General features: G+C 38.2%; 1 protein-coding gene across 6 annotated transcripts in view; it reads right to left on the minus strand.

The window, feature by feature from the left end:
• Positions 1-24,668, minus strand: part of ACACA (acetyl-CoA carboxylase alpha) — a 2,143,878-nt gene that overhangs the window by 1,114,117 nt on the left and 1,005,093 nt on the right. For 4 of the 6 annotated variants that reach the window (XM_044054575.1, XM_044054576.1, XM_044054574.1 and 1 more), the window contains 3 exons: positions 5,579-5,635; positions 5,241-5,285; positions 2,819-2,860 (listed from right to left, as the gene is read on the minus strand). In XM_044054575.1, coding sequence (XP_043910510.1) covers positions 2,819-2,860; positions 5,241-5,285; positions 5,579-5,635 — 144 coding nt within the window. The remainder of the gene's footprint in view (positions 1-2,818; positions 2,861-5,240; positions 5,286-5,578; positions 5,636-24,668) is intronic. The other 2 variants (XM_044054578.1, XM_044054577.1) reach the window with 1 other exon arrangement.

A 24,668-nucleotide genomic window follows, 5' to 3' on the forward strand; every position in this document is an offset into this window, starting at 1 on the left:
ACCCATGGAGTTTTAAATGGGTGGAGGGAGTTTCAGAGGAACAGGTACTCCAATCAATGTTAAAGCCCCCCAAGACAATGGTTTCCTGGAGATAGTTAGAAGCTAGCCAATGTAAGATATTTTCTAGAGTATTATCATTCTTGCCCAGTGGAATATAAATGCAGACAATGTATCTGCATTTATTTTTGTTTATTATTAGTTTGGTGATGAGAATGTCTACATTGCCAAACTGGGGTGGCTGTTGGGTGTCATTTGTTTTTGTTAAGGTAGACTTGTATAGTACAGCTACCCCACCACCTTTCCTGGAAATCCATTCCAGTCTAAGGATGTTGTACTGTGGGGGGGGGGGGGTTATTTCATTATCTTTGGTTATTGGTTTTAGCCAGGTTTCTGTGAGGCAGAGAATATTAGGGGAGTGAACAGCTAAGAGTCCATGTAGGCTATGGATCTTATTGTTTAGGCTTCTGATGTTGAGATGACAGACCAGAAATGAGTCTGGAAGTCTAACAATCTGGGTAGTACACATTGGGATGTTAGATGGTGTGCTTGGGTCTACTGTTGTGGATGGGCCAGGGTTGGGGTGGATGTCTCCATCCTTCATAAGATTAATTTTTAAGTTGCTTATGAGTCTTAAAAAATTGTTTATGATTTTTTCGTAGCTTTTGTTTTTTAAGCTAATGTAATGGTATTTAGTCGGGTGATGGTAAATGGGGGTCAAGGAATTAGGAGAGGGGGTGGTTATGTGGTGGATAAACTTACTAAATGCTTGGTTGGTGTCTGAGAGTTCGTGTATTGGATTTCAAGATGCTGTACATATTCATAGGAGCTTAGGTGATAAGGAATGAATAGCAGGGGTACTAAGGGTAGCAGCATTAGTGTTTTAGCTGTAGTCATAGTAAATTACTAGGGAAGGCTCTATATTGAGTGTACGTGTGGCATCAAACAGGAAAAGGAAATGAGGATTTAGTTCTTTATTTTTTTTTCTATTTTCATCCTTTGTCTTGCATCTTGTTTTGGAAGCAAGTAGGATAAATCCTTCCATGAGGTGGCCAGTGATCACAAGAATGTTATTACATAAGCAGATAAGTTTGTGTGAATGAGTCTCAACTACCCTGATTTCCATAGAATGTTCCTGCTTTTGTTTCGTATGTTTGACTGCCTGTTGTATTAAGGTTGATTGTCGCAATAACCCATGGCTGGGTGTGGCCATTACTGGATTTACCCCTGGGTTGGTGTGGTTTGGTCACCAAGGCAAAGCCAAAGTGACTAAACAAAGCCAACCGTGGGTAAATTCAGCATTACCCACACCCAGCCATGGGTTATTGCTATTACACAATGACATTATTTAAGAAAGAAATTACTTACTTTTCTTAAATAATGTCTTTGTATAACTGCTATGGTGTTCTTCCTCATTGTTTCTGGATTCTGCCCTTTGATGATGTACTGTGCAAGTGTATGGGACTTCTGTTCCAACGCTTAGTACATCAGTAAGCAACAGAGAAAGGATGATCTCCGTAGCTTTTTTTTTTTTTTAAGAAAAAAAAACTGTACCCTCCAGACAGTTTACAGGTATGAGAGAAAAAGTAGGAAAATACAAGGAAAATCAAGTATGCTTCTTTAGTTTTGCAGAACATACCTGATTTTCCTTGTATTTTCTCTGCTCTCATATGTACCTCTCAACATCTTATTTCAACAAACATGGACAAAGCATAAACAAAGGAGGGGACAGACTGTTAATGTTGTTCTTATAAACTTAGAAATGTGAGAATAATTGTGCATTGTCTGAAAGAAAAGTTTAAAAATGAAATGCATGTCATTATTTACTGACTTCATTTCTCAGTAATTTGTCAGAAAACCACAAATTTTATGAGGAATGAAGTCACTAAATAATGGCACACTTTTCAGCTTCAGACTTTCTTTCTTCAAACCAATGCCTGTCTACCATATACCAATAGAAAAAAGCCTGGCTGCTGAACGGTGCTTTAGCAACCGGTCTTTCTTCTTTTGGTACATGCTCAGTTTACAATGGGCATGCCAGTTGGGCCTTCAGCATGCTCATTTTTGAATATTAATGGCACATAATTGCATAATATCTGGTAAAGCATTCACAACTAACATCACTTAATCATGCTAGTCACTAAAAGTATGTAAATGCTTTATATCAATGAGCATTTTCAGGAAAATGCATTTCTCTCTGCTTAAGATTTGGAAACAATGTTTCCAACTTCAATGTGATATCACACTGACAATAAAACACAACTCCCTCTACAGGACTGTGTGGTGGGTGGAGCACATAGGCATACCAGAGGGCACTTTATCCTTTGAAATTTAATGAAAAATAAAGACTACTACAAACTGTGTGTGCACAGAGTCGTATCGCAAGATAAGCTCTAACGTATAACACTAAAATAAATGAGTTCATGGCTTTCCAATTCACAGATGTGCACATGATCTTTAATTTCTAGTGGCACTGATAATCTTTAAAATAGTAGGTGAAATGGGAATAAATGACAGTCCAACTGGCATCATGGTGCTGATATCACTTAATTAAACTGTGTAGAAGCACAGTGCCAACAATACAGCCCAAGAAGCAAAACAGTTATACATGCACACACATATATTTTTTTATTTATTTATTTTATTTATTTATTTTACATTTGTTGACCGGGCTAGTCCAGCTGGATACATATCCATTTTCAGCAGAGGCCCGGGGAGAAAAGCTCCTCGAGAGTACAGAACAACGTTTTACTTAAATCAAAAAATAAAACAATTCAAAGTTTAACAGGTGGAAGTATATGCATGTATTCATCTACCTTACCTTATCTCTTGCACGGAAAGTGAAAAACTTGGGGAATTCCCTCTGTAAAAAAATAAACACAGTGTAAGAAAAAAAAATCATGATTTCACAGGACAATCCACAATGGCAGGTGAACACTCATACCATAAACTGTTATTAAATGCATTGAAGAGGCCCATTGTTCTCAACCTCTCTTCAACAAACCATCTGGTACAGAGTGCAACAAGTGGATAAAATGGGTGATAAATGATCTCACTTAAAATGAAAAGTGTAAATAAACTGGAATGATCTATGCTTGTATGTCTGTGGCCTGGAGTTGATTATTTAAAAATGTCACAGGACATCATAGGCTGAAAGGTTGTTACTAAGTTAACAACCACTAGGGCCCTTACAAGCCTAGCCATGCACCTCAAACCATTTGGGTTTTGAGTATCATGGGTGTCTATATGGGGGGGGCATTTTAGTAGGGAGGTAACTAAGGATTTGTAAGGGGGAGGTGTTAAAAGTATATGTAAATTAGATTCAAACCCTGCATCAGCTGTCCTCTTTCTCCAGCATCAGTGTACTTACACCTAGGGCCACAGAGAACGTTTTATGTACTACTACCACTTCTCTGCAGTACAGAACTTCAAGGAGCTAAAATGAATGATGTCACCAGTTATGTTTTGGTTAATAGTTATTAGGACTGGGGCCTACTGGAAGCTTTGAGTAATTGGATTTCACTATACACTCAAATTAAGAAAAAAAAATAAAGTGGAGGATAAAAAAAATCAAGTTTTAAAACAAAAAAACTAATCGGTAGACGGCACAGCACAATATTTCTGATAAAATCCTTTAATTTAGTCACTAGTATAATTGCTTTAAGATCATTTAGCTACAGTTATCAGTAGGGGGTTGAAGAGGGGAATATAACTCAAGGCTCAAACTTCTCTCTGCTCTTGCACAAAAAAAGAAAAAAAAATTGAAAACTGTAAGAGCCACACACGCTCTGTCAGGGACATTATATCCCTGCTGTGTTATAATCAGCTAACCATTACCAAGACGTTGTTAATAATTTACTCAGATTATCCAATCAAGATATCCTGTGAATCGGGAAATTTGAAAACATGCAACACAAATAACCAAGCCTGATCATTATACTTATAATAAACTTAAAGACCTAATGAGATGAAGAAATCAAGTGTTTGCTAGAACAATTCTCTTTCACCTCCACCTGCTGAGAATTAATTACACTGAGTGTAATTAACATAAAACAAAAAGAGAATTTCTGTGACAGATAAGATCAAACCCATGTCCCATTCTACTGTAGTTATAAAACTTATGACTTTTTCAGACAATATCAGCACACCAGATTCTGAACACAGCCTATGTACAGCTCAAAAAACTGATAAAATCACTCTCTCATATACAAATCTGGTAATGCTAAGAACACCTTTTTCACTGTCAAAGACCATCTAGTATGTTAATTATCAGTTTGGCAACTCATCACATTTGAGTCAAAGTACAACTTTTTCAGGTATACATAAATGCAGCAGTGTTTGCTTAGCAGAACTTTAGAACAAGGTTCCACCATAAACCAGGCACAGGGACAATATCTTAAGAGGAGGGCTTACAAAGATCATAGCTTACACTTTCATGTTGCATGTGAAGGAATTTTTTTTTTTAAATACAAAGCACAGAGACAGACAGTGACGTAGGCTCTCTGCTTCACCAGCATGGATTTTTTCAAAATATACTTTACATATATTTGAATTAAGACATGCACCTGCAGGAGTGCGGAGCTAAGTATCCAAAACCAGGGTCATGGGGGTTTAAAATATTTTGTGAATTTTAATCTTGAACACCGAAAAAAGAGAAATCTATTACTATATATGTTCTACCTTCACTAATCATAAGAGGACTTTTTCTGGAACACAAAGTCTTTAAAAATCAAATCACAACAGAAAATCAACCAGCAGCTTACTCAGAAAAGCAATATCGAGCAGGGCATACAACATATACACACATGTAACATATGTGGATGGATGCTGGCAGTGACTTACAGAATCAAATATGGGACAAAATAATGGATCAAAGCTTTGTCTATATCGGATGAAATGAGGTGTATTTAATCTTTGGAACTTACTCTACCAGGATGAATGGCATTGGGTACAATATAAAACACTTCATTTATAAAACATGTATATAATGTCTAGTTCTGCATTAAAAAGGGTACCCAAACCTATAGCATTAGAGCCACTCAGCCTACAGCACTCAGTATATGGGACTAAGATACACAGTCACTGCCAGATGAATCTCAATAATCACATGTGTTATATGTCGAGTACAAGCCAGGCCTACAACACTGTAGGGACCTCCAGAACAGAGTCTCCTGCAGCTGTGAGCCAAACTGTGCAATGTACACTGCCTTTCTGTGTGTGCTGTGCATTCATTCTTTACTTACATGAAATCTCTGATCCACCTCATAGTTCACCTGTTTTCTGAAATCCTGTCCAATGAAAGGGAGTTTGACAGAGAGAGGGAGAGAGGAGAAGATAGCTGATAGTTAATAACAAAGCTCAGTTTTAATTAGACTATGTTACGATTTAAAGGGCAAAAAGCAAAACAGTAATTACACAGTAAAATGGGGTTCAGCATACCTGCCCTCACCCCAAAAATGCATCTGATTTATTGCTAGGAGGCTTAATTAAGGTAATTACATTTCTCACATTTGATTATTCACTTTAACATGCAATTTCCCTAGTCCAAGAATAAGAATGTGCAAGTGAGAAGTTCAAATACCTTTTGTGCAACAAGGAAGGTCAAACGTCGAATTCCATGGTCAAACAGCACTCCTTTCTGGTGAGGTAAAAGCAAAAGGAAATTAAATTTAATGCTTAGTACAGGTGATACAAAACACATGAATATACGAGTTTGTCAGTTACTACCTAACTAAAAATCAAAACACATCACACGAGGCAGACCTAGTTTGCCATATCTTTTAAAGGCACTTCTTGGACAAAGTGAGAGAGTGCCTTGACAGATTTGTATATCCTATAGTATATGGCTACTGTTTCCTCTGCCACTTTGTAATGGGTCATTTTATATATTAATTTACTTACGCTGATAGTGAGACCCAAAGAGATGATGGGTTTCTTTTACAGGGGGCGATATTGGGATTAATCCCAAAATGGAGAACTTATAAATAATGCATAACATATTGTGATGAGCCCACACTGTAATTAAGGAGCCTGAATCCTTACCACTGATGCTGGCTAGGGATGTTCACTTGGAATACAAATGGATACACACTCAGTATTTGCAGGTGCAGACCCCTCTGCATCAAGCACAACTTCCCTTAAGAGCACACAAGGAACACACTCAGCCCAGGGTCTGGATTTCTCTACATCTGTCTCCCTCCAGGCCCCCAAAAAGACTTGTAACTGATACAGCTGTAGGGTTAGGTCCTAGGTCAAGTGACCAAGCCAAGTCCTCCAGCATCCTCTCTGTGAAACCAGTGCTTCATGTCCCGTCTCCAAGTAGCTGACACACACACCTGGTGAGATTTGATTTTATACACACACACACACACACACACACACACACACACACACACACACACACACACACACACCTAGGAAAGGCTGGTACAGATTTACCTGCTGTGCCCCCTTCTCCCCAGAGTATAATGTAGTTATCACTGCCACCAGATACTCCACAATCAGCTACTCTAAGGCCCTTAACAAAGGGTGTCCAATTATATTGTGCAACATTAATACTAATACAAATGATAGTAGTTGGCCAAAACAGCTAAGGTTTCAGGAGTGGCCTACACAGTGTCACTAAATAAATATTAGCATTCTCAAATGTTAAATACTTTCTAAAACGACCAGCCGCAATAGCAGCTTTAAATATATTTAACAATAAATAATAAAAGAACATGAAAATACTGAATATATATTTACAGTAAATCACAGAGTTAAAATCACAGGAAACACTGAAAATAACATTGATGGACAGACCCAGACAAATAAAGAAAAACAGTATCTAAACTAAGCTTCACTATATTTTCCTGACTGAATCTAGGATAATTACTATTCCCTACTTACTTGACAGAGCAAGGCAGATGATGTGGTCAATGGTCCTTCTTGTGTCAGGCCAAAGTGAGAATACTCAATACTGACAGAGTTTGAGTTCTCTTTATAATATCTAAAATTTCCTAGATGGCTAACAGAATGACCTCATCTGGTCACTTGACTCCGGGTTCTCAAACTATTCCACTTTGAAGCCTGAGAGAGGACATTAGCTTCTTACCTCTCAACCATACCAAATTCCTTGGTATTTACCAGTTTTGAGGGCAAAATAATGGGGTGCCACAAATTCCCCTTTAATTCTCGATTTTTTTGAATTTTTTTTTTTATTTGTAATACAACTTTAAAGTTATTGTTGACGTCACCATGCATAGCCAGGGTATCCTGTAACATCAAAGTGCAGGGGCGCGCATAATGACATCAGCTTCAAAGAATAACAGTAGGCAGGCAGCAGAGAGTGGAGCTGCTGTGCATATTATTACAATTTAATAAAGTTCTCAACTTGTCTTCATCATCTGCTGCAGCAAAATCCGGCAGTCCACCCAGAGCTCACCACCACCCAACCAGTGTCCACAGTCCGCTGGATGAGAAAATCTCCTTTCTCTGGCTCCTCCGGTAACTCGACCTCCAGGTAAGTAAAAAAAAACAATTTGAAAAAGGCGCATAGCACATGTATGCCTAAGGTATCATTAGCTGTTAAAGAAACATTAAAGTCCATAGGCATACCGCTAAAATCACCATTAGCTTTCTGAAATCAGTGAAGAGCCTACTAAACTTTACGTAATAGGGAAAGGATTCCTTCAACAGCACCTTTCCCTGACTGTCATTGTTAGCTGGTAATGTAAATCTATATTTGCTAATACCCAACAAGCTAGCAAATCACAGCTAATGCACCTTGCAAAGATGACCATGCAAACTGGAAAACTGTCGGCTTTTGGAATCCTGCAATAGTTCAGTAATCTTTTTATGTGTCAGATTGCAGGTGCAGGCCTGATATTGTAAATCATTCCAGATATAGACAGATTAATTCTGGAATGTGATGCTTAAAATAAAATATTACTGCAAGAAACCACCACTTTCGGCTTTTCTTTCTGGGGTGGGGGGAGCAAGTCTTCAGGTCACCTATGTATGAACTCCACAATAATTACTGTTAATGGTTTAGACAACCAATGCACTTTACAGTACTTTAACATGGAATTTCATTAACTTATTATGCCTTTTAGAACGTTTAAAACTGGAAGGGGTAGATTCCTGAAAACAGGTGTTAACAGTTATTGCAGCGGGGAAAGTAGATCTGTGCATACTGGGTAACATAAAACAAGTATTACAATTAGTAGCACAATAGGATACTTGGGCAAATACCTGGGCACAGATGAGCAAGTAATGCAGGCACATGTGTAATGCAGTTAATCGGACTTTCTTCTGAGAATCTTTATGTGGAAATAACTCAATAAATAAAGTGCACTTGTATACCATTGTCATGTTTTAACGTTAAATACAGATAGAACAAAACCCAGCACAAGGTAAGGGCTGTACTTTCTGTCCTCCTCTAACAACTGCAATTATTAAAACAGTTCACAACAAATCGCCTCTTTACAATGTTGTCCTTTTTTGAAACGTGAAAGCCCACTGTCAGTGTGCAACCATCAGCTCTTCATAAATATCTTCCTTTACAAAAAAAATACAGCACAATTAACCACAAATTCGTATCGCAAAACTACCCCTTTTAAAAGTGATTTGCTTGCACAAACTGCACAACTTCCTTTCTCACTTATACAGCTGCTGCAAAAGTACTTTGGATACATTACAGTGGATTTATCACAGTAATACCTGGTAGCAAAACATGGTACAAGATCATACAGCACAGGAAATAAAGCCTTGTCATTGTTAACCTTACCTATTAGGTGTGAAAAGCACCTTTTTGTTTGTTGCGATTCCCCCCTTGACTGCATTTTTTTTGTTTGGTTTTGCAGACGAGCTCAGAAGCAGACATCACTTTATGTGCAGATAAGGAAATGGCAGGCAGGTGCGATACGTGACAGTAACTGCTGTTAATAACGGGCAGACACTGAGGCTTGCGCTGCCCTCACACCCAGGGAAGGACTTAAAGCTTACTAGTACTATACAACAAGCCTTGCAGCTTTTACAGTCAGTGAGACACATAAAACTTATCATCCTGCTATACAGCCAGCCTTATACGTGCCTTCACAAATAACCAGTAGCAAAAGTGGAAACAGAACCTGTTGAAAAGGGCAAGTGAGAATTGCTCTATTAGGGAAACAACCTGCACATTCTTTTTGCAGGACAGTCCAGAGTTGAGTTGCTCTGTCCGGGGTGTGGGGTCATCAACAATTACAAATATCTTGATATTTTATTATAGATAAAACAGTACACTTTCTTCAAAATACTGCAAAAGTGTACATACACTTTCCTCAAAATACTGTAAAAGTGTGATGGTACATCTTAAAATGCATAATATGAAAGAAAACAGAAAGAGCTGCCAATATGTTTGCTTAGCAATCATAGAAGCTACTTGCTTAAGAAGTTGCAGAGTGCAATAATGGTACATTTTTATTTTTGGCTGTACTAAAAGTTGTATAATATTAGGACTTGGGTCTATATATCACATAGTCAAACTCGTATAAGTTTGAACGATGTAATATCGAACCCAAAAGTCCGAAAAGCAAAAATAGCGAAGCCATGACACATCGATTTTTTTCCCAGGGAAAAAAAATCGGTGGACCGTTTTTGGGGCTTTGCTATTTCCTCCACTGTGGTGCGATCTCAGAGTTCGTATATTTAAGTAGGGGGGATGTGAGGGCCTAAGCCCCCCACCCACTTTAGTTTAAGGTTTTTTTTTTTTAGGGAACAGCGATTTTTTTTTTCCCCTGGGGAAAAAAAAATCGCTGTTCTGTGTGTTCGTTATTGTGCAGTTTCGGACTTTTGGGTTCGATATTACATCGTTAGAACTTATACAAGTTCGACGATGTGATATAGACCTTTAGGACTTGCTAAAGATTGTTAAACCTTGTACATGTGGTATATGAGCACAGATCACTGCTGTTTTTAGCTAGAAGCATTTAAAGACTCTAGGAAGCCAAGCTGTGGAAGGAATGTGAATATTTGATTAAAGCCTTTTTATGAGCAGAGGGGTTAATCTCTGCACATGTAGGGGTCCTGTTGCTGAATAGAGAAGCACTGTTTGCAGAATGGCAGAGCAATAGTGCTGAAAGTATTACAACAGGGCTACAGATGACTAGGCTATTTGTATTCAAAGGCCAGACAAGTGTGAAATGATACAGAAGTAGAGTGCCTGAATCTGTTTCATGCTTATGTTGTTACTGTCTTGGAAGATATACTGCAGTATACAACATCACCATTGGGCATAACTGCAAACACATAAAGGATATGATAGGGTGATGACTGTTGTGCTGCATATGAGTTGCAGAAAAGTTGTATTATCTGTATTACAAATATGCATGGGAACAGGCTTTAAGTGAGACATAGGAGGCTTCCGTTTGTAAAAGATGATTCAGTCTATATTTTGATATCAGTGATGAAACATTTTGGTTTATCAGAATAGAAATATAACTAACTGGTAGCATAACAGTAGCTTTTGATTATTCATAAATATGTCAATTATAAGTATATGCAATGTCTGAATCAAGATTTATTATTTACGTAAGGTGGGTAGTGGGTTTGCAATTTGCTATGCTGATATATTACATTGTGGATATGATTTACATGACTTACCCATATGATTACTGCTTATGTCCTCTTTGCAGTAATTTGTTTTCCATTATACATATCTAGAAAAACTCAGTGACATTTTTGTTTTATTCATCCTTTATTGACCAGGTTAGTCCCACTAGGCTAGTAGTAGCCTCTTTTCAGGGGATACCAGAGGTTGCTTTTAAATTGCTTGGGGAAATTTGGCCAGGTTATTAGGGAACTTACCCTACTCAACATCATACCCCTCAATTTTCTAACACAAGAAATCTTCATAAAGCCTTAAATAATGGGGAGTAAAAACCCAAAAATATGAACAGATTTTAAATACTGTTCTTATAAACTTAGAATGTTGTTAGAATAACAGATTTTGTGTTAGTTTGCTTTTTCTGAAGGATATTTATTGTTTTGTATTTTGTCTGTTCTTCAATTTGGGTATGAATGTTTCATCCCATAACTCCACTGGAGTGGGAGAGGTTACACAATTATGTATGTAAAAATATTTTAATCAGTGTCCAGATTTTTGGCCGGTTGTACCTACTTTTCATGGGCCTTTGTCCAGATTTTTGATGTTTCCAAGTTAAAAGAGTTATGGAAAGCACAGATGTGATAAGATGCATATCTAAAGTTTTGCTAATGTTTATGGCAGTGCCTGCAGCTTTCACTCATTTTACTGAGCTATTGAACAAAGGTTTCTTCCAGACATGCCATTTCCAGTCCTGTTCAGAGCTGTGACATAAGTAATTCCATATTCCAACAGGTGGTCCAATTAACAGTATTTTTCTTAAAGTAAGAAGTAGGCTAGCAGTTTAACCAATTCTCTTCCAGTGTCCTTTGCTAACATATATACATACAGTCTCGCATGTATATTCCTTCTCTGTCCAGCAGGACTCACTGCTGATGCATTTTTTAAAACTAGCAACTTTACAAACACATTTTGATTTTCAAACGCCATACAGTTCTAATACATTTGTAACATAAGCATCTATACAAATCTGTTTGATATTCAAATGCCATACAGTTCTAATACATTTGTAACACAAGCATCTTATATAACTCAGTTTGATATTCAAAGGACATATTCTTTACAAAACTCCAGCTGGCTATGCTGGTACTAGCCCATATCATCACACATATAAAGAGTGTGTCGCATAAACATTAAGCTAATTATAAAACAAGTCGATGAAGGCCAAAAGAAGAATGTAGTTTCACAAGCAAGTTATCTTATACAGATAGCCTTGACTTAACTTGGTAATGAGCCAGAAGCACGTATATGCTCTTGGATTTTATATATAGGTATAGATATATACATATATATATATATATATATATATATATATATATGCATTGTTATATGAACTGTTGATATTATACTGTTACTTGTATTTTGTATTTGTTAAATATAATTTGTACTTCTGGAGTGTTTCTCCCTGGGCCTCCACTGAAAATGGATATGTATCCAGTTAGACTTTCCCGGTTGACAAATGTAAAATAATAAATAAAAATAAATAAATGATATGTTGTTTACCTACTACACAATGCAGGGAGTTGAGATAGAACAGATGCAGCTTAAATCAGGTTTTAAAATAATCTGAACGAGTGTCAGAAGTTAAAGTACCTGGGATTTATTACAGCTTCATAAAATGCATACTATAAAACTAATCACTTAAATCTGTCTCGTTCTGTTACTGCTTTTATACTTGGGACAACCCACCAACAGAATATGTAATTGTGAAATTATGACGTTCTTTGACCAGAACCTTAAACGCTACAAAATCTGAGCATGTTGAGCACCAACAGCTAAAATAACTTTGAGGTACAAGGCAACATAAGTTACACAAAAACATATCCCTGATGCACATCCTCCCAGTATTCTCAATTCTTAATTCACATGTGCAGAATCTTGTCATCTGCTCAAATGACTTTCTATATCAGCCTTATGGGGGCCTACACATGCTGCCACAAACTTCTGCCACCTATTCCAACTATCTCTTGACTGGTCCTGTTTCATTTCAACTTAGATCATCCACTAAGAACCAAAGAATACAACTATCACAAGGACTGATGCAATCAGGAAATTATACCAGGAAAAATAAATGCAATGGAGACAGAGATGTTGTGTTAGCCTTAGGCTGACAGCAGCACGAGACCCTAAGAAAAAGCCACTAACAGATAACTGACTGAGAATACACTGAAATACAGTGTTACTAAGAATCTGTGCTACCATCACCATTAATTCACACCTCAGAAGGCATACCAGATGGCAAAACTACTGTCTCTGATATATTCAAATGTAATAAGGTGTCATCTAAGTAACTATTGAATTTTTTGGTATCACATTAAAGAACTAATATAAAGGGTGGGATGAGAATAAAAAAGGTACCATGCTCTGGTTTAAATAATTGCCACCTGTTCTGACAGAGCTCATTTTATTGAACCTAGAAAAACAAACAGAGAACTAAGCAGCACTTTTTTTAACATTTGGATCAAACCACCTCCAACCTGTCACCCAAAGATTTTTACATGTGCACTCCTCTAATATACCTAACTCCAAGGACACCGCACTTCAGGATACGTTTTACCATTGCTTCTTGCTGTACTTTGGTCTCCAGGAATCAACTAAACAAGCTAAAAAAAAAGATGGCAGTTGAATTATACCCTCTATTCATGTGCTGTCTGACTTTTATTTTCTTTTAATCATGCTTTAAAGCTATATAATAAGTGTAATAAACTATTTTGGAGTGTGCTCTATAACATTTTACAGCATTTGTCAAGGATAAAAATATGGTAACAGTCTTAAAAAGACTCTGACGTATGCAATAAAATCATTTAATGCATGAACTATTGTGTTATTTCCTTTAAGGTCTCCTGTTAAGCCTTGGATAAATACTCTTATCTTCTTGACAGTGCTCTCATCAGATTATACCTAACGAATATACTCTCTTGTTCATAGGTTGGTACTAGGCTATCTGCCCTAGGGCCTATACAAGCCTAGCCATAACAATTCCCTGGATATTTCTTCCCACACTATTTACTTCCTGAACCCCTGTCTAGCAGGGCGACTGACGTGATCCCCGGGACGAATTTCCTTTCTCCCATCCAATCGTCAAGGTTCCTTTTGAAGAGGGCCAAAGAGGTGCTCAGCTTGACATGTATGGGCAGTCTATTCCAGAGTCTGGGGAGTCTCTGGGTCAGGAACCTATCCCTCCAGCATGTTTTGTTTATTGTGATGACAAGGTTTAGATCCCTGGAGCATGTGGTTCTGAGGGATTGGGATTTCTTTAAGTGTAGCATGTCCGATAGCTCTGGGTTTGACATGGTCTTGTATGTTAAACAGAGATTGCCTCTGAGTAGACAATATGCAACAGAGTACAGCTGGAGTTTTTTAAGCGGTCAGCATAGGGCATCTGCTTTAGGCCTGTGATTCTTTTAATGAGGTATTTCTGCGGCCTTTCCAGTTGTTGCAGGTGTCTTGAGAGGTACATACCAAATGAGGCATTGTATTCTATAATGGGTCTAATGAGGGGTGAGTACAGTGGGACAATGACCTCCTTTTTTCTGGATGAAAAGCCCTTAGTGATGAGGTGTGCCACATAGGATTTCCTGACTGTTGTGGCAATGTGGTTATCGAAGGTGAGACGACTGTCCACTTGTGTCCCTAAGTCTCTTATCACATTTTCGGTGTTTAGTGTACTGCCACCTATGTGGCAATTCACGGGTACATGTTTTTTCCCAAAGGGGATAACTATACATTTCTTGGCACTGAGCTTGAGCCCATGGCTCTGGCACCAAGCATTTGTTTCTGTAAAGCCCTTTTGTAGAGTATCCACATCATTTGGAAATTCAATAATGGCTCCCAGTTTGCAGTCATCTGCGAACTTTGTTAGCCAGAGTCCCTTAGTATTGGCCTGTACTTCAGAGAAGTAGATGTCAAACAAGAGTGGTCCCAGGACTGAACCTTGAAGTATTCTACTTGTCACTTGTCTGGATTTGGAGTTAGCTACTTTTACAATGTGGGTTCTGTCAGTAAGCCAGTTGGCAACCCATCGAGTGACGTAGGGATTAATGCCCAGCTTAGTAAGTTTATCTATGATTCCAGAGTGGGGGATGGTGTCAAAGGGCTTGGCAAGGTCCAGATAGGCTGTGTGGACCACCTTACCCTTGTCCATGGCTTTGGAGACTGATTCGAAGAAGTCAATCAGGTACAGGAGACAAGATTGGCCCTTCACGAACCCAAACTGGGTGGGGTCCACTGTTTGAAGGTTGCCAATGTCTTTGTTTATAAGTTCCATGATAATACGTTCCATGGCCTTGCAGATCAGGCTTGTCAGACTGATGGGGCAGTACTTTCCGAGATCCAAGGTGGATCCCCCTTGTGGAGTGGGATAACTGTAGCTGTGCGCCACTCAGTGGTCACGAAGCCTGAGGTGAGGCTATGAATAAACACGACACTTAGTTGAGGTGCCAGTTCATTTTGTAGTTCATGTAGTACACAGCCCGGGATGTCATCTGGTCCGATGGATGCTGTATTCTTAACTTTGGAGAGTGCGTTTTTTTACCTGTGTGGCCGTTATTACCAGAATTTGGCAATCTTCCGGTATTGAGATGGGCCATTTAGGGGGTGAGAGGGGGTAAAGTTGGCACTGAATCGATCTGCCTGTTGGCAATATCCTTGGGATCAGTACATTTAATGCCATTCTGTTGTAGCTCAGAGCAGATCTGAGCTTTGCCATTTAGATTCTTGACATGGTTATAGAATGCCTTGGGGTTGTCTTTGGAATCTTTGGCAATTTAATTTTCATAACTAGCTTTGGAGGATTTTATGAGGGATCTCAGCTTCTTACTGAGGCTGGTAAGGGAGTTTTTTGCATCCTGGGATTTTCCTCTTTTCTGCAACAGTTTCTTCCTTTTGTTGTAAAGTTTGTTTATGGCAGGGACCACCAGATTGGCTTCATTTCTTTGGAGGAGAGCATCTTGGTTCTATTTGGGATGGCACGATTCATGCATGCATGGATGTGCTCATACAGTGCCTTAGTGTAGGACTCAGCAGTTGAACTTTCAGTTCCCGTCTGCATGTGTGTCATGAAGTTTGTCACTTCTGACTTGAGTAACATGAATATGGCTTTGGAGAAGCTTTTTTATGGAGGCTTCCTTACTGGGGGGGTGGGGGTGGGATGTGGAAGTTAAGGGTGATTAGTTTATGGTCTGACCTGACCAACAATGGGGTGACCATAGGTGTGGAGCATCAATTTCCCATGTTGGTAATGACCAGGTCTAGGATATTGGAGCCCCTGGTGGGACAATGGATTAGTTGATCCAGGGCACTGGAATTTATGAATTCCAAGAACTGTTGGGCAAAGGTGTTGGTACACAAGTAGTTTTCCCAGTTAATGGCAGGGTAGTTGAAGTCACCCAGTATTATGGTGTTTGGTTGTATCTTAATATTTTCCAGTATGTTGTAAGTAACAGAACCACTTGAATGACAGAAGGTTACATTCAAATGACACAATACCTTAAATGATAAATTTTACGTTCCCCCTATACGTTTGATAAATGATAAACATAGATATTACTTCAAACATCATTGTTACAGATTTAAACATTCATGTGTCAGATAAATTCTTGGCAGATTGGTATTTCTCATCCTCAACATGGCAATTACTATACTATTAGCTGTGAGGAAAAACCTTTGGTATGCTGTCACACAGAAAACAAATTAGAAAATGTCAGGGATTAGGGGTATGGTCCAAAACTAAAACATGGATTAAGGGTATGGTCCAAAACTGAAACATGACTAAAGAATTTATCAGGCATAAAGCAGAAATTAATGTAAAGGGAAACAGCATTAGGGACAGGTCAGTTAGTTAATAATTGCAGTATTTCAGGAATCAGGTTTATGTCCTGAGTTTTTCATTATATATTTGATAGAAATGAGATGCCATGAACTGATAAAACTGCTGTAGCAGGAAGAAGGTGATCACAAAGGTTAAATACGAAGAACTTACAAACTACGGGGAAAGCCAAAGGAAAGGACAAAAGAGGAAAAGGGCCTAGGAATGGTTATTAACATCTACATTAAATTATGCATAGTAATATACCATAAAGGCAGCAAAATTAAGTAAAATGGTAGGATGTATTGCCAGGGAGGATGAGGAAGCAAATGCTACTCTCCCACCATTTTGAGGCCAGGTGAAGCCTTACCTGAAGTAGTGTGTAGAGTTTTAGTTTTAGGCCTATAGGAAAAGTAATATGGGGATGGTAGAAAGTGGCCTGTGAAGGGCTACAAAACAATCAAAACATACAGCAGCTTATTTATCAGGAGAAAATCTACAAACTGAATGTATAAACACTCAAGGCAACACAGAAAGATACAATATGATATGAATACGCTGCACACTTAGAAGAAGGGTGAGGGGCAGTGAACAATGAAGGTAGACAAAACTAAGGTCATCAACACAGGCAAATAGACTGGGACAGGTTCAGGAAGTATTACTTCTCACAACTGCTTAGTACCAGAATTGTTTGACAGACTAGCTACTTTTTGTAACTTCTCAACAAACATTATTATTATTATTATACATTGTTTGTTAGTATTTTATACTGTATCTTCATTGTGAAGCAACTCACTTGGGCTGTACCTGCAAATGGTCATTTATGATCAGTACAATCAGTACACTCTTCTGATCAATAAATACAAAATAAAATCCTGGTATGGTGTTATGGCATCCTGAATGCAGAGCAGGCTTTTTCCCTTTGCGGCTACCATTAATCACCACCCCCAGATTCTGTTTTAGGTACCAGGAAACTCTTTAATTAGTAGGGGGCTTCCACCCCTCCACAGTGGGTTATCTTATTTCAATGCTTTTTTACAAGTGTGTCAAAGCAACATACACTTCTTCAGTATTCTCTGCAGTTAATGAGTAAAAAGAGTAACACTGACCATAACAAGACGAAGAAACACAAGACAGCTACTACTTCTGTCCCTTTAAAATTCAAGCACACCACTGGCTGTACTGAAAACTAAATTCAGAGCCAATACAGAGGACAAATTTAATTGTGAGCCCCCAGTTCAACTAATCCTTCAAGCTACTCAAATGAAAACAAGCTCAGACTGTCAGTATGCAGGTCAAACAGTTTTATGGAGTGACTGCATGTCATGAAACAAAGCTTCATAATCACAAAAAAAAAACTACTGCAAGGTCCACAAGCTTCTTTACAAAAGTCCCTTGATAGCAGCTCCCAAACCAATTCATCTTGTTTTGAGGACATTCTCTCCACAAAATCTAATGTTCCCATGAAAACCGGTAACTCATAATTGGGATTTAATTAATTTAGTGCCATTTTGGACCACCAATTCTTACTTCTGATGAGGGTATCACTGACCCTGCTAATTGTGCCAGGGCTGCCTGATTCTGGTTATCATGAAGGGTATCCTCACTTTCTGCTGTGGGTTCCCTGATCCAATTCTGCTGAACTCTACCTTCTGTTAATCTTTTTGGGATGCCCTGTTTCAGTCCATTCTGAAAAGGGTCTGGGTCTATTAATCCAACTGTGGGTTTCTTCGTTTTGATCATCCTTCTGAACTCCACAGATCTAAAAATCACTCTAACCCCAACATCGTTAATAACTAAACTGTTGCTGCAGGTTTTTTTTCCTTCTGTTGGTGTATGGTTATCTCTTATGCCAACGGTAACCCAAAGTCTAGACAACGGCTTAATTTCCAGAGACAGTCAGTAAATGAGTGAAAACTGCAATCTCCTAGTTTTTGCTGGGCTGGCATGGATATGCAATTATACTGCCATCATGTGGCAATAAGCAGGTATTCAAATATCTGCAGATTATGGATGCTGTAGGTTCAAGTAAAGGTGGTATGATTTATACCTCTCAACTTGGAAACATCAACAATCTGGATAAAGGTTCATGAAAATTTGGTATAACCGGCCAAATATTTGGACACTGATTAACATAAAATTTGCATACATAATTGTGAAACCCCTCCCACTCCAATGGAATTGTGGTATACCAACATTCAAGCGGAAATTGAAAAGACAAAATATAAAACCATAAATATCCTTCAGAAAAAGCAAGTTAACATAAAACCTGTTATTCTAACAACATTCTAAGTTTATAAGAACAGTATTTAAAATCTGCTCATATTTTTGGGGTTTTGCTCCCCATTATTTGAGGCTTTATGCAGATTTCTTGTGTTAGGAAGTTGAGTGGTATGAGTAGGGTAAATTCCCTACTGCCCTGGCCAAATTTCCCCAAGCAATATAAAAGCAACCTCGGGTATCCCCTGAAAAGAGGCTACTACTAGCCTAGTGGGTCTAACCTGGTCAATAAAGGATAAAAAAAAAAATATGTCACTGAGTTTTTGTAGACGTATAATGGAAAACAAATTACTGCAAAGAGGACCTAAGCAGTAAACATACAGGTAAAATCACGTAAATCATATCCACAATGTAATATATCAGCATGTGGGCTGCCAGGGTGGTGCAGCGGTTAGTGTTGCCGCCTCACAGCAAGAGGTTCTCCGTTTCGATCCTCGGCTGGGGGTCCCTTCTGTGCAGAGTCTGCTTGTCCTCCCTGTGGTCACGTGAGTTTCCTCCCACATCCCAAAGACATGCTGTAGGTGGAATGGACACTCTAAATTGGCCCTAGGAGGAGTGCGTGCATGTGTGTGCCTTCTGTGGAAGGTTGGGCGCCGGGCTGGCAACTCGACACCGTAAAACTCCACTGCAAATTATGAACGGACAGGTGATCCATTGTGGTGACCCCTAACCGGGAAATCCGAAAGAAGAAGAATGCAATATATCAGCATAGCAAATTGCAAACCCATTAGCCATCTTACGTAAATAATAAATCTTGATTCAAACATTGCATATACCTATAACTGACATATTTGTGAATAATCAAATTTTACTGTTATGCTACCAGTTAGCTATATTTCTATTTTGATAAACCAAAATGTTTCAGCACGGATAACAAAATATAGACTGGATCATCTTTTAACAAACTGAAGCCTCCTATGTCTCACTTAAAGCCTATTCTCATGCATATTTATAATGCAGGTAATACAGCTTTCCTGCAACTCTTATGCAGCACAACAGTCATCGCCCTATCATATCCTTTATGTGTTTCCAGTTATGCACAATGGTGATGTTCCACATTGCAGTATATATTCCAGGATAGTAACAACAAAAGCATGATGCAACAATGCAGACAAGCACAGATTCAGGCACTCTACTCCTGTATCATTTCACACTCGTCTGGCCTTTGAATGCAAATAGCCTGGTCATCTGTAGCCCTGTTGTAATACTTTCAGCACTATTGCTCTTTCCACAAACAGTGCTTCTCTATTCAGCAACAGGACCCTACATGGGCAGAGATTAACCCCTCCGCCCATAAAAAGGCTTTAATCAAATATTCACATTCGTTCCACAGCTTGGCTTCCTAGAGTCTTTAAATGCTTCCAGCTAAAAACATCAGCGATCTGTGCTCATATACTGCATGTACAAGGTTTTAACAATCTTTAGCAAGTCCTAATATTATTCAACTTTTGGTACAGCTTAAAATAAAAATGTACCATTATTACACTCTGCAACTTCTTAAGCAAGTAGCTTCTCTGATTACTAAATAAGTATCAGTTTCATATCTCTCAACCTCTTAGAGCAATAAATCTGGACAAAGCCAAAAATAATAGGGAACAAAGGCCAAAAAATAGAGGCAATTTTAAATATTGCTCTTACAAACTTAGAAAGTTGATAGAATAACAGACTTTGTACTAGCATGAATTTTCTGAATGGTATGAAGACTGAAATTCTAATGCCTGTCATTATTTTCTAACCTCAGCCATTACTGATTTGCCACTGATGTGGCAGAAAACCACAATTTTATGATAAAAGGACAAAAAAGTACAGAGCAAAAATCTGGACATTCTGCGAAAATCTGCACAGTTGAGAGGTATGATGGCAGCTGTTTCTACTTTCTTTCATATTATGGGTTTTAAGACGTACAGTCACACTTCTACAGTATTTTGAAGAAAGTGTACTTTTTTCTTTATAATAAAATATCAAGATATTTGTAATTGTTCATGCTCCCACACCCTGGACACAGCAACTCAACTCTGGATTATCCTGCAAAAAGAATGGGTAAGGTTGTTTCCCTAGTAGTAGTGCGATTGTCACTTGCCCTTTTCAACAGGTTCCATTTCCACTTTTACTACCAGTTATTAGTGAAGGCATGCATAAGGCTGGCTGCATAGCAGGACGCTAAGTTTTATATGTCTCACTGACTGTAAAAGCTGCAAGGCTTGTTGTATAGTACTAGTAAGCTTTAAGTCCTTCTCTGGATGTGAGAGCAGTGTAAGCCTCCCATAATCTCAGTGTCTGTCGGTTACTAACAGTGGTTACCATCTCATATCACACCTGCCTGCAATTTCCTCACCTGCACATAAAGGGATAAGTCTGCTTCTGAGATCGTCTGCAAAAACAAAACAAAACAAAAAATGCATTCAAGGAGGAATCACAACAAACAAAAATGTGCTTTTCTCACCTAATAGGTAAGGTTAGCAATGACAAGGTTTTATTTCTTTTGCTGTATGATCCTATACCATATTTTGCTACCAAATATTACTGTGATAAATTCACTGTAAAGTATGTATTTTCTTTTTAAGTACTTTTTCAGCAGCTGTATAAGTAAATAAGGAAGTTGTGCAGTTTGCGCAAGCAAATCACTTTTAAAAGGGGTAGTTTTGTGATATGCATTTGTGGCTAATTGTGCTCTATTTTTTTTATAAAGGAAGATATTTAGAAAGAGCTGATGGCTGAGTCCTGACAGTGGGCTTTCATGTTTCAAAAAAAGGGCAACGTTGAAAAGAGGTGATTTGTTGTGAACTGTTTTAATAACTACTGTATTTGTTGGGGACAGAAAGTACAGCCCTTACACCTTGTGCTGGGTTTTGTTCTGGCTGCATTTAACACTAAAACATGGCAATGGCATACAAGTGTGCTTTATAAAGAGTTATCATTTCCACATAAATGTTTATTTTAGTTGATTTCATGCTAGATAAATAACGAAGATCTGATTGAGAAAAATATGCCCAGGGATTCAGTAAAGCCTACACTGTGTATACTTCTGAGTGAACAGACAACACAAGCATAACTCACACTTTCTTCCTCCTAATTTTCGTTTTCCTACTTTTCCTACTGATTTTCTTGCAGCTTTAAATACTGAGGGGGATTCATAAAGGTTACCACAAAGTGTAGACTACATGTACACTTAGTATAATCTTTCTAAGTCACTAGAAAGTGCAAAAAATGTGGTAGGGATGTTCTTGAATACAGATTGTGTACCCTTAGTGCAGGTGTTATTGAATCTGGCCCACAATGTAGGAAATAGGCAGCTGCAACAGCGATGTGGAGCATAGCTCTCAACCTCTTACCTCCAGAATCAGGGACAAATACAGAAACAACCAGGGACAAACAGGGGAACGTTTTAAAAATATTAGTACTGTTAACACAGGAAGTGAATTAACATGCATTTTATGAAGCAGAAATCTAACTCTGCAATTAAGTGCAATTCATCACCTCTTTTTTTCAGATTAGGAGTTACCAGCATTTTGACACAAAATCAGGGACAGTTGAGAAGTATAAGTTGAAGGACCAAACTGTAGTGGCGGGTTAGAAGCTTGCTGTCTCCATGATTGGGGGGTGGGGTGACCTGCAAAAAATCTGTTGGTGCATGGCAAATGCAGTGCAGCTAGGACAAAGGGCAGGCAATGTTGCCAGAAAGCAACATGGCAGTACTGGTAGTAGCAAGGGAGGTGAACAAACAAAAAAGAAAGAACACTTTCCCTAAATATGTCAGCAGTTCTTTAGTTGAGATGTTTTTTTGGCATCTGCAAAATATTTTTTCTATTTCTGATATATCATTTCATACTCCTAGGCATGCTCATCTGAAAGAAGTTAGAACTCTCTGGAGACTTGGGATCCCATTAGCCTCAGATGCAAAACATGCAACTCTGAACAGGTTACCTAGGTTCTTTGGGTTATATTCCTCCAAAAAAAGGGACCTGTGGCTTTACTGGACATATTCAATTATCAAAGTAAGATAAGAACAGATAACTTAACTCTGGTTTCTAATGCCACATATACAGTTTGTCAAAGTTTATATTTCCATTTCAGATTTAACCTTTATTTGCAGTGAGCATAAAAAACAACTCTAATCCTCAACAATCAGAGAAAAGAATGGTTACTGCGTTCAGAAATTCTACAAGTGGAAGATAATGAGCACACAGCGGCAGGACACTGATTGCATTATAATAATGCCAGGCTCACAGCATATCCATACTTATTATCAGGCGATTAGGCCAACAGCACCTGGAGAAACTCCATTTACACCAATAGGTTTTGTCTCATCCCAAATCATTTACAAGTACACAAACCTAATTTCTGCCCAATGCATCAGCATGCTGAGCCCAGAATATGATTTGGTGGACTCATCCAGAGTAACATGATAGTTTAACACATTGTTCATTGCCAGATGCCAGCAATGCAAATCAAGACTGGTCTTAACAGCTTTACTTCTCACTTTTTTTTTTTTTAAAGAAAACAGGGAGATCCATCTAATAATGGTGTAGACTATCAACTGAGCACTTTGCAAGCAGAACCTGAAAACAAGGCTCATACTAAGCAAGAAAAAAAAATCCTTAAAATTATCTCTCCAAATGTTAACATGTATTGTAAAGTTCATAAGCTAAAACTTCCAAACTGAAGACTAAAAACAAGGAACAGTTAAGAAATTAATGGCACATTAAGTTCTGTTGGCAGCAAAATGTAATGCTTTTCACTCTTCCTATTTATTTTATATTATGTTTCATACAGTTAAGAATACATCAGTGCAAAAGAATAAATCTCTTAATGACCAAAATGGCTGTGTAGTGAAATATGTATCCTTTTAAAATGAGGCAAACTAAGTACTGTCAAGAATGCCATTTTACAGGACATTTAAAGTATTCACTCATAAGTAGACTTACTGATGAATATTATATTTTTTAGATAAAATGGGTTCTACTATATAGTGTTTTATATACATAAACTATAAATGTGCCATTTTCCATAATCTGTCTCTAGTAACTGCCCATTCTTCATTTCACACACAGGGAAAATTGATATCTGTAACTGTATTTCGTGGAATACATGCATATGGTCGAACGGCAGAGTACCGACGCTACAAATGCCAAAAGCAGTGACCACAATTTGTATATGCTGAATTTTCAGATGCCGAACCCGGAAATACCAAATGCTGACCAGGCTAATATTCAGCCCTCTCGACTCATGGTAGCTCTTGTTGCAGCGGTTGTGCGACCAGGAATTTCGAATTTGGAATTGTGCACGATATTGTGAGCATTCGTGCCTGCGAGTTTCGACATTAAGATTTGGAAAAACAGCCGTTCAGCATTTGGTCGTGTGACCAAATGCATGTACTCCGTATTTCGTATGTAGGACATCATCTACAGGGAAATGGCTATTATTTATATCAGGAAAAAATGGCTATAAGTTTGTTTTTAACAGTGGCAGCAATTTTCCAGCAATGTCATTTAAACTGGTCATGTGACTGTGGAAATACTGCAGGCCAAGTGGTCAATCTGTCAGAGTACTTCTTGACATACCCCTTTCAGTAGCTCCCAAGGACAGCTGGTAGAGTTTTTTTTTAATCATATTACTTACTGGGTGATCACAATCCTTTCATTTTCAAACCCACAAGTATTTCTGGCACTCTAATCTTGAAATATTATGTAATAAAATACATAAGTTTACATTATGGATATCCATAACTATGCATATAGGAAACAGCCAGGTGCATAAGTGCATATAAATGAATAAACAAGTGGCATCACAAGCACCACTTGCTTTGAGCCTAAGAAACAACTCTGTTTTTCAGCAGATTTAATCTGTTTCAGCAATCCATGTTAGACAGTGTTTTCCACGGTTTGTTCTGTGCTTACCCAGATACTGTCTAGCCTCATACTTTTACGTACACCAAAGAAACTCACCAAGCTATAGTTAATG

This window comes from Protopterus annectens, chromosome 13.part0, assembly GCF_019279795.1.
Source record: "Protopterus annectens isolate FY-2018-M chromosome 13.part0, PAN1.0, whole genome shotgun sequence".
NCBI lineage: Eukaryota > Metazoa > Chordata > Ceratodontiformes > Protopteridae > Protopterus > Protopterus annectens.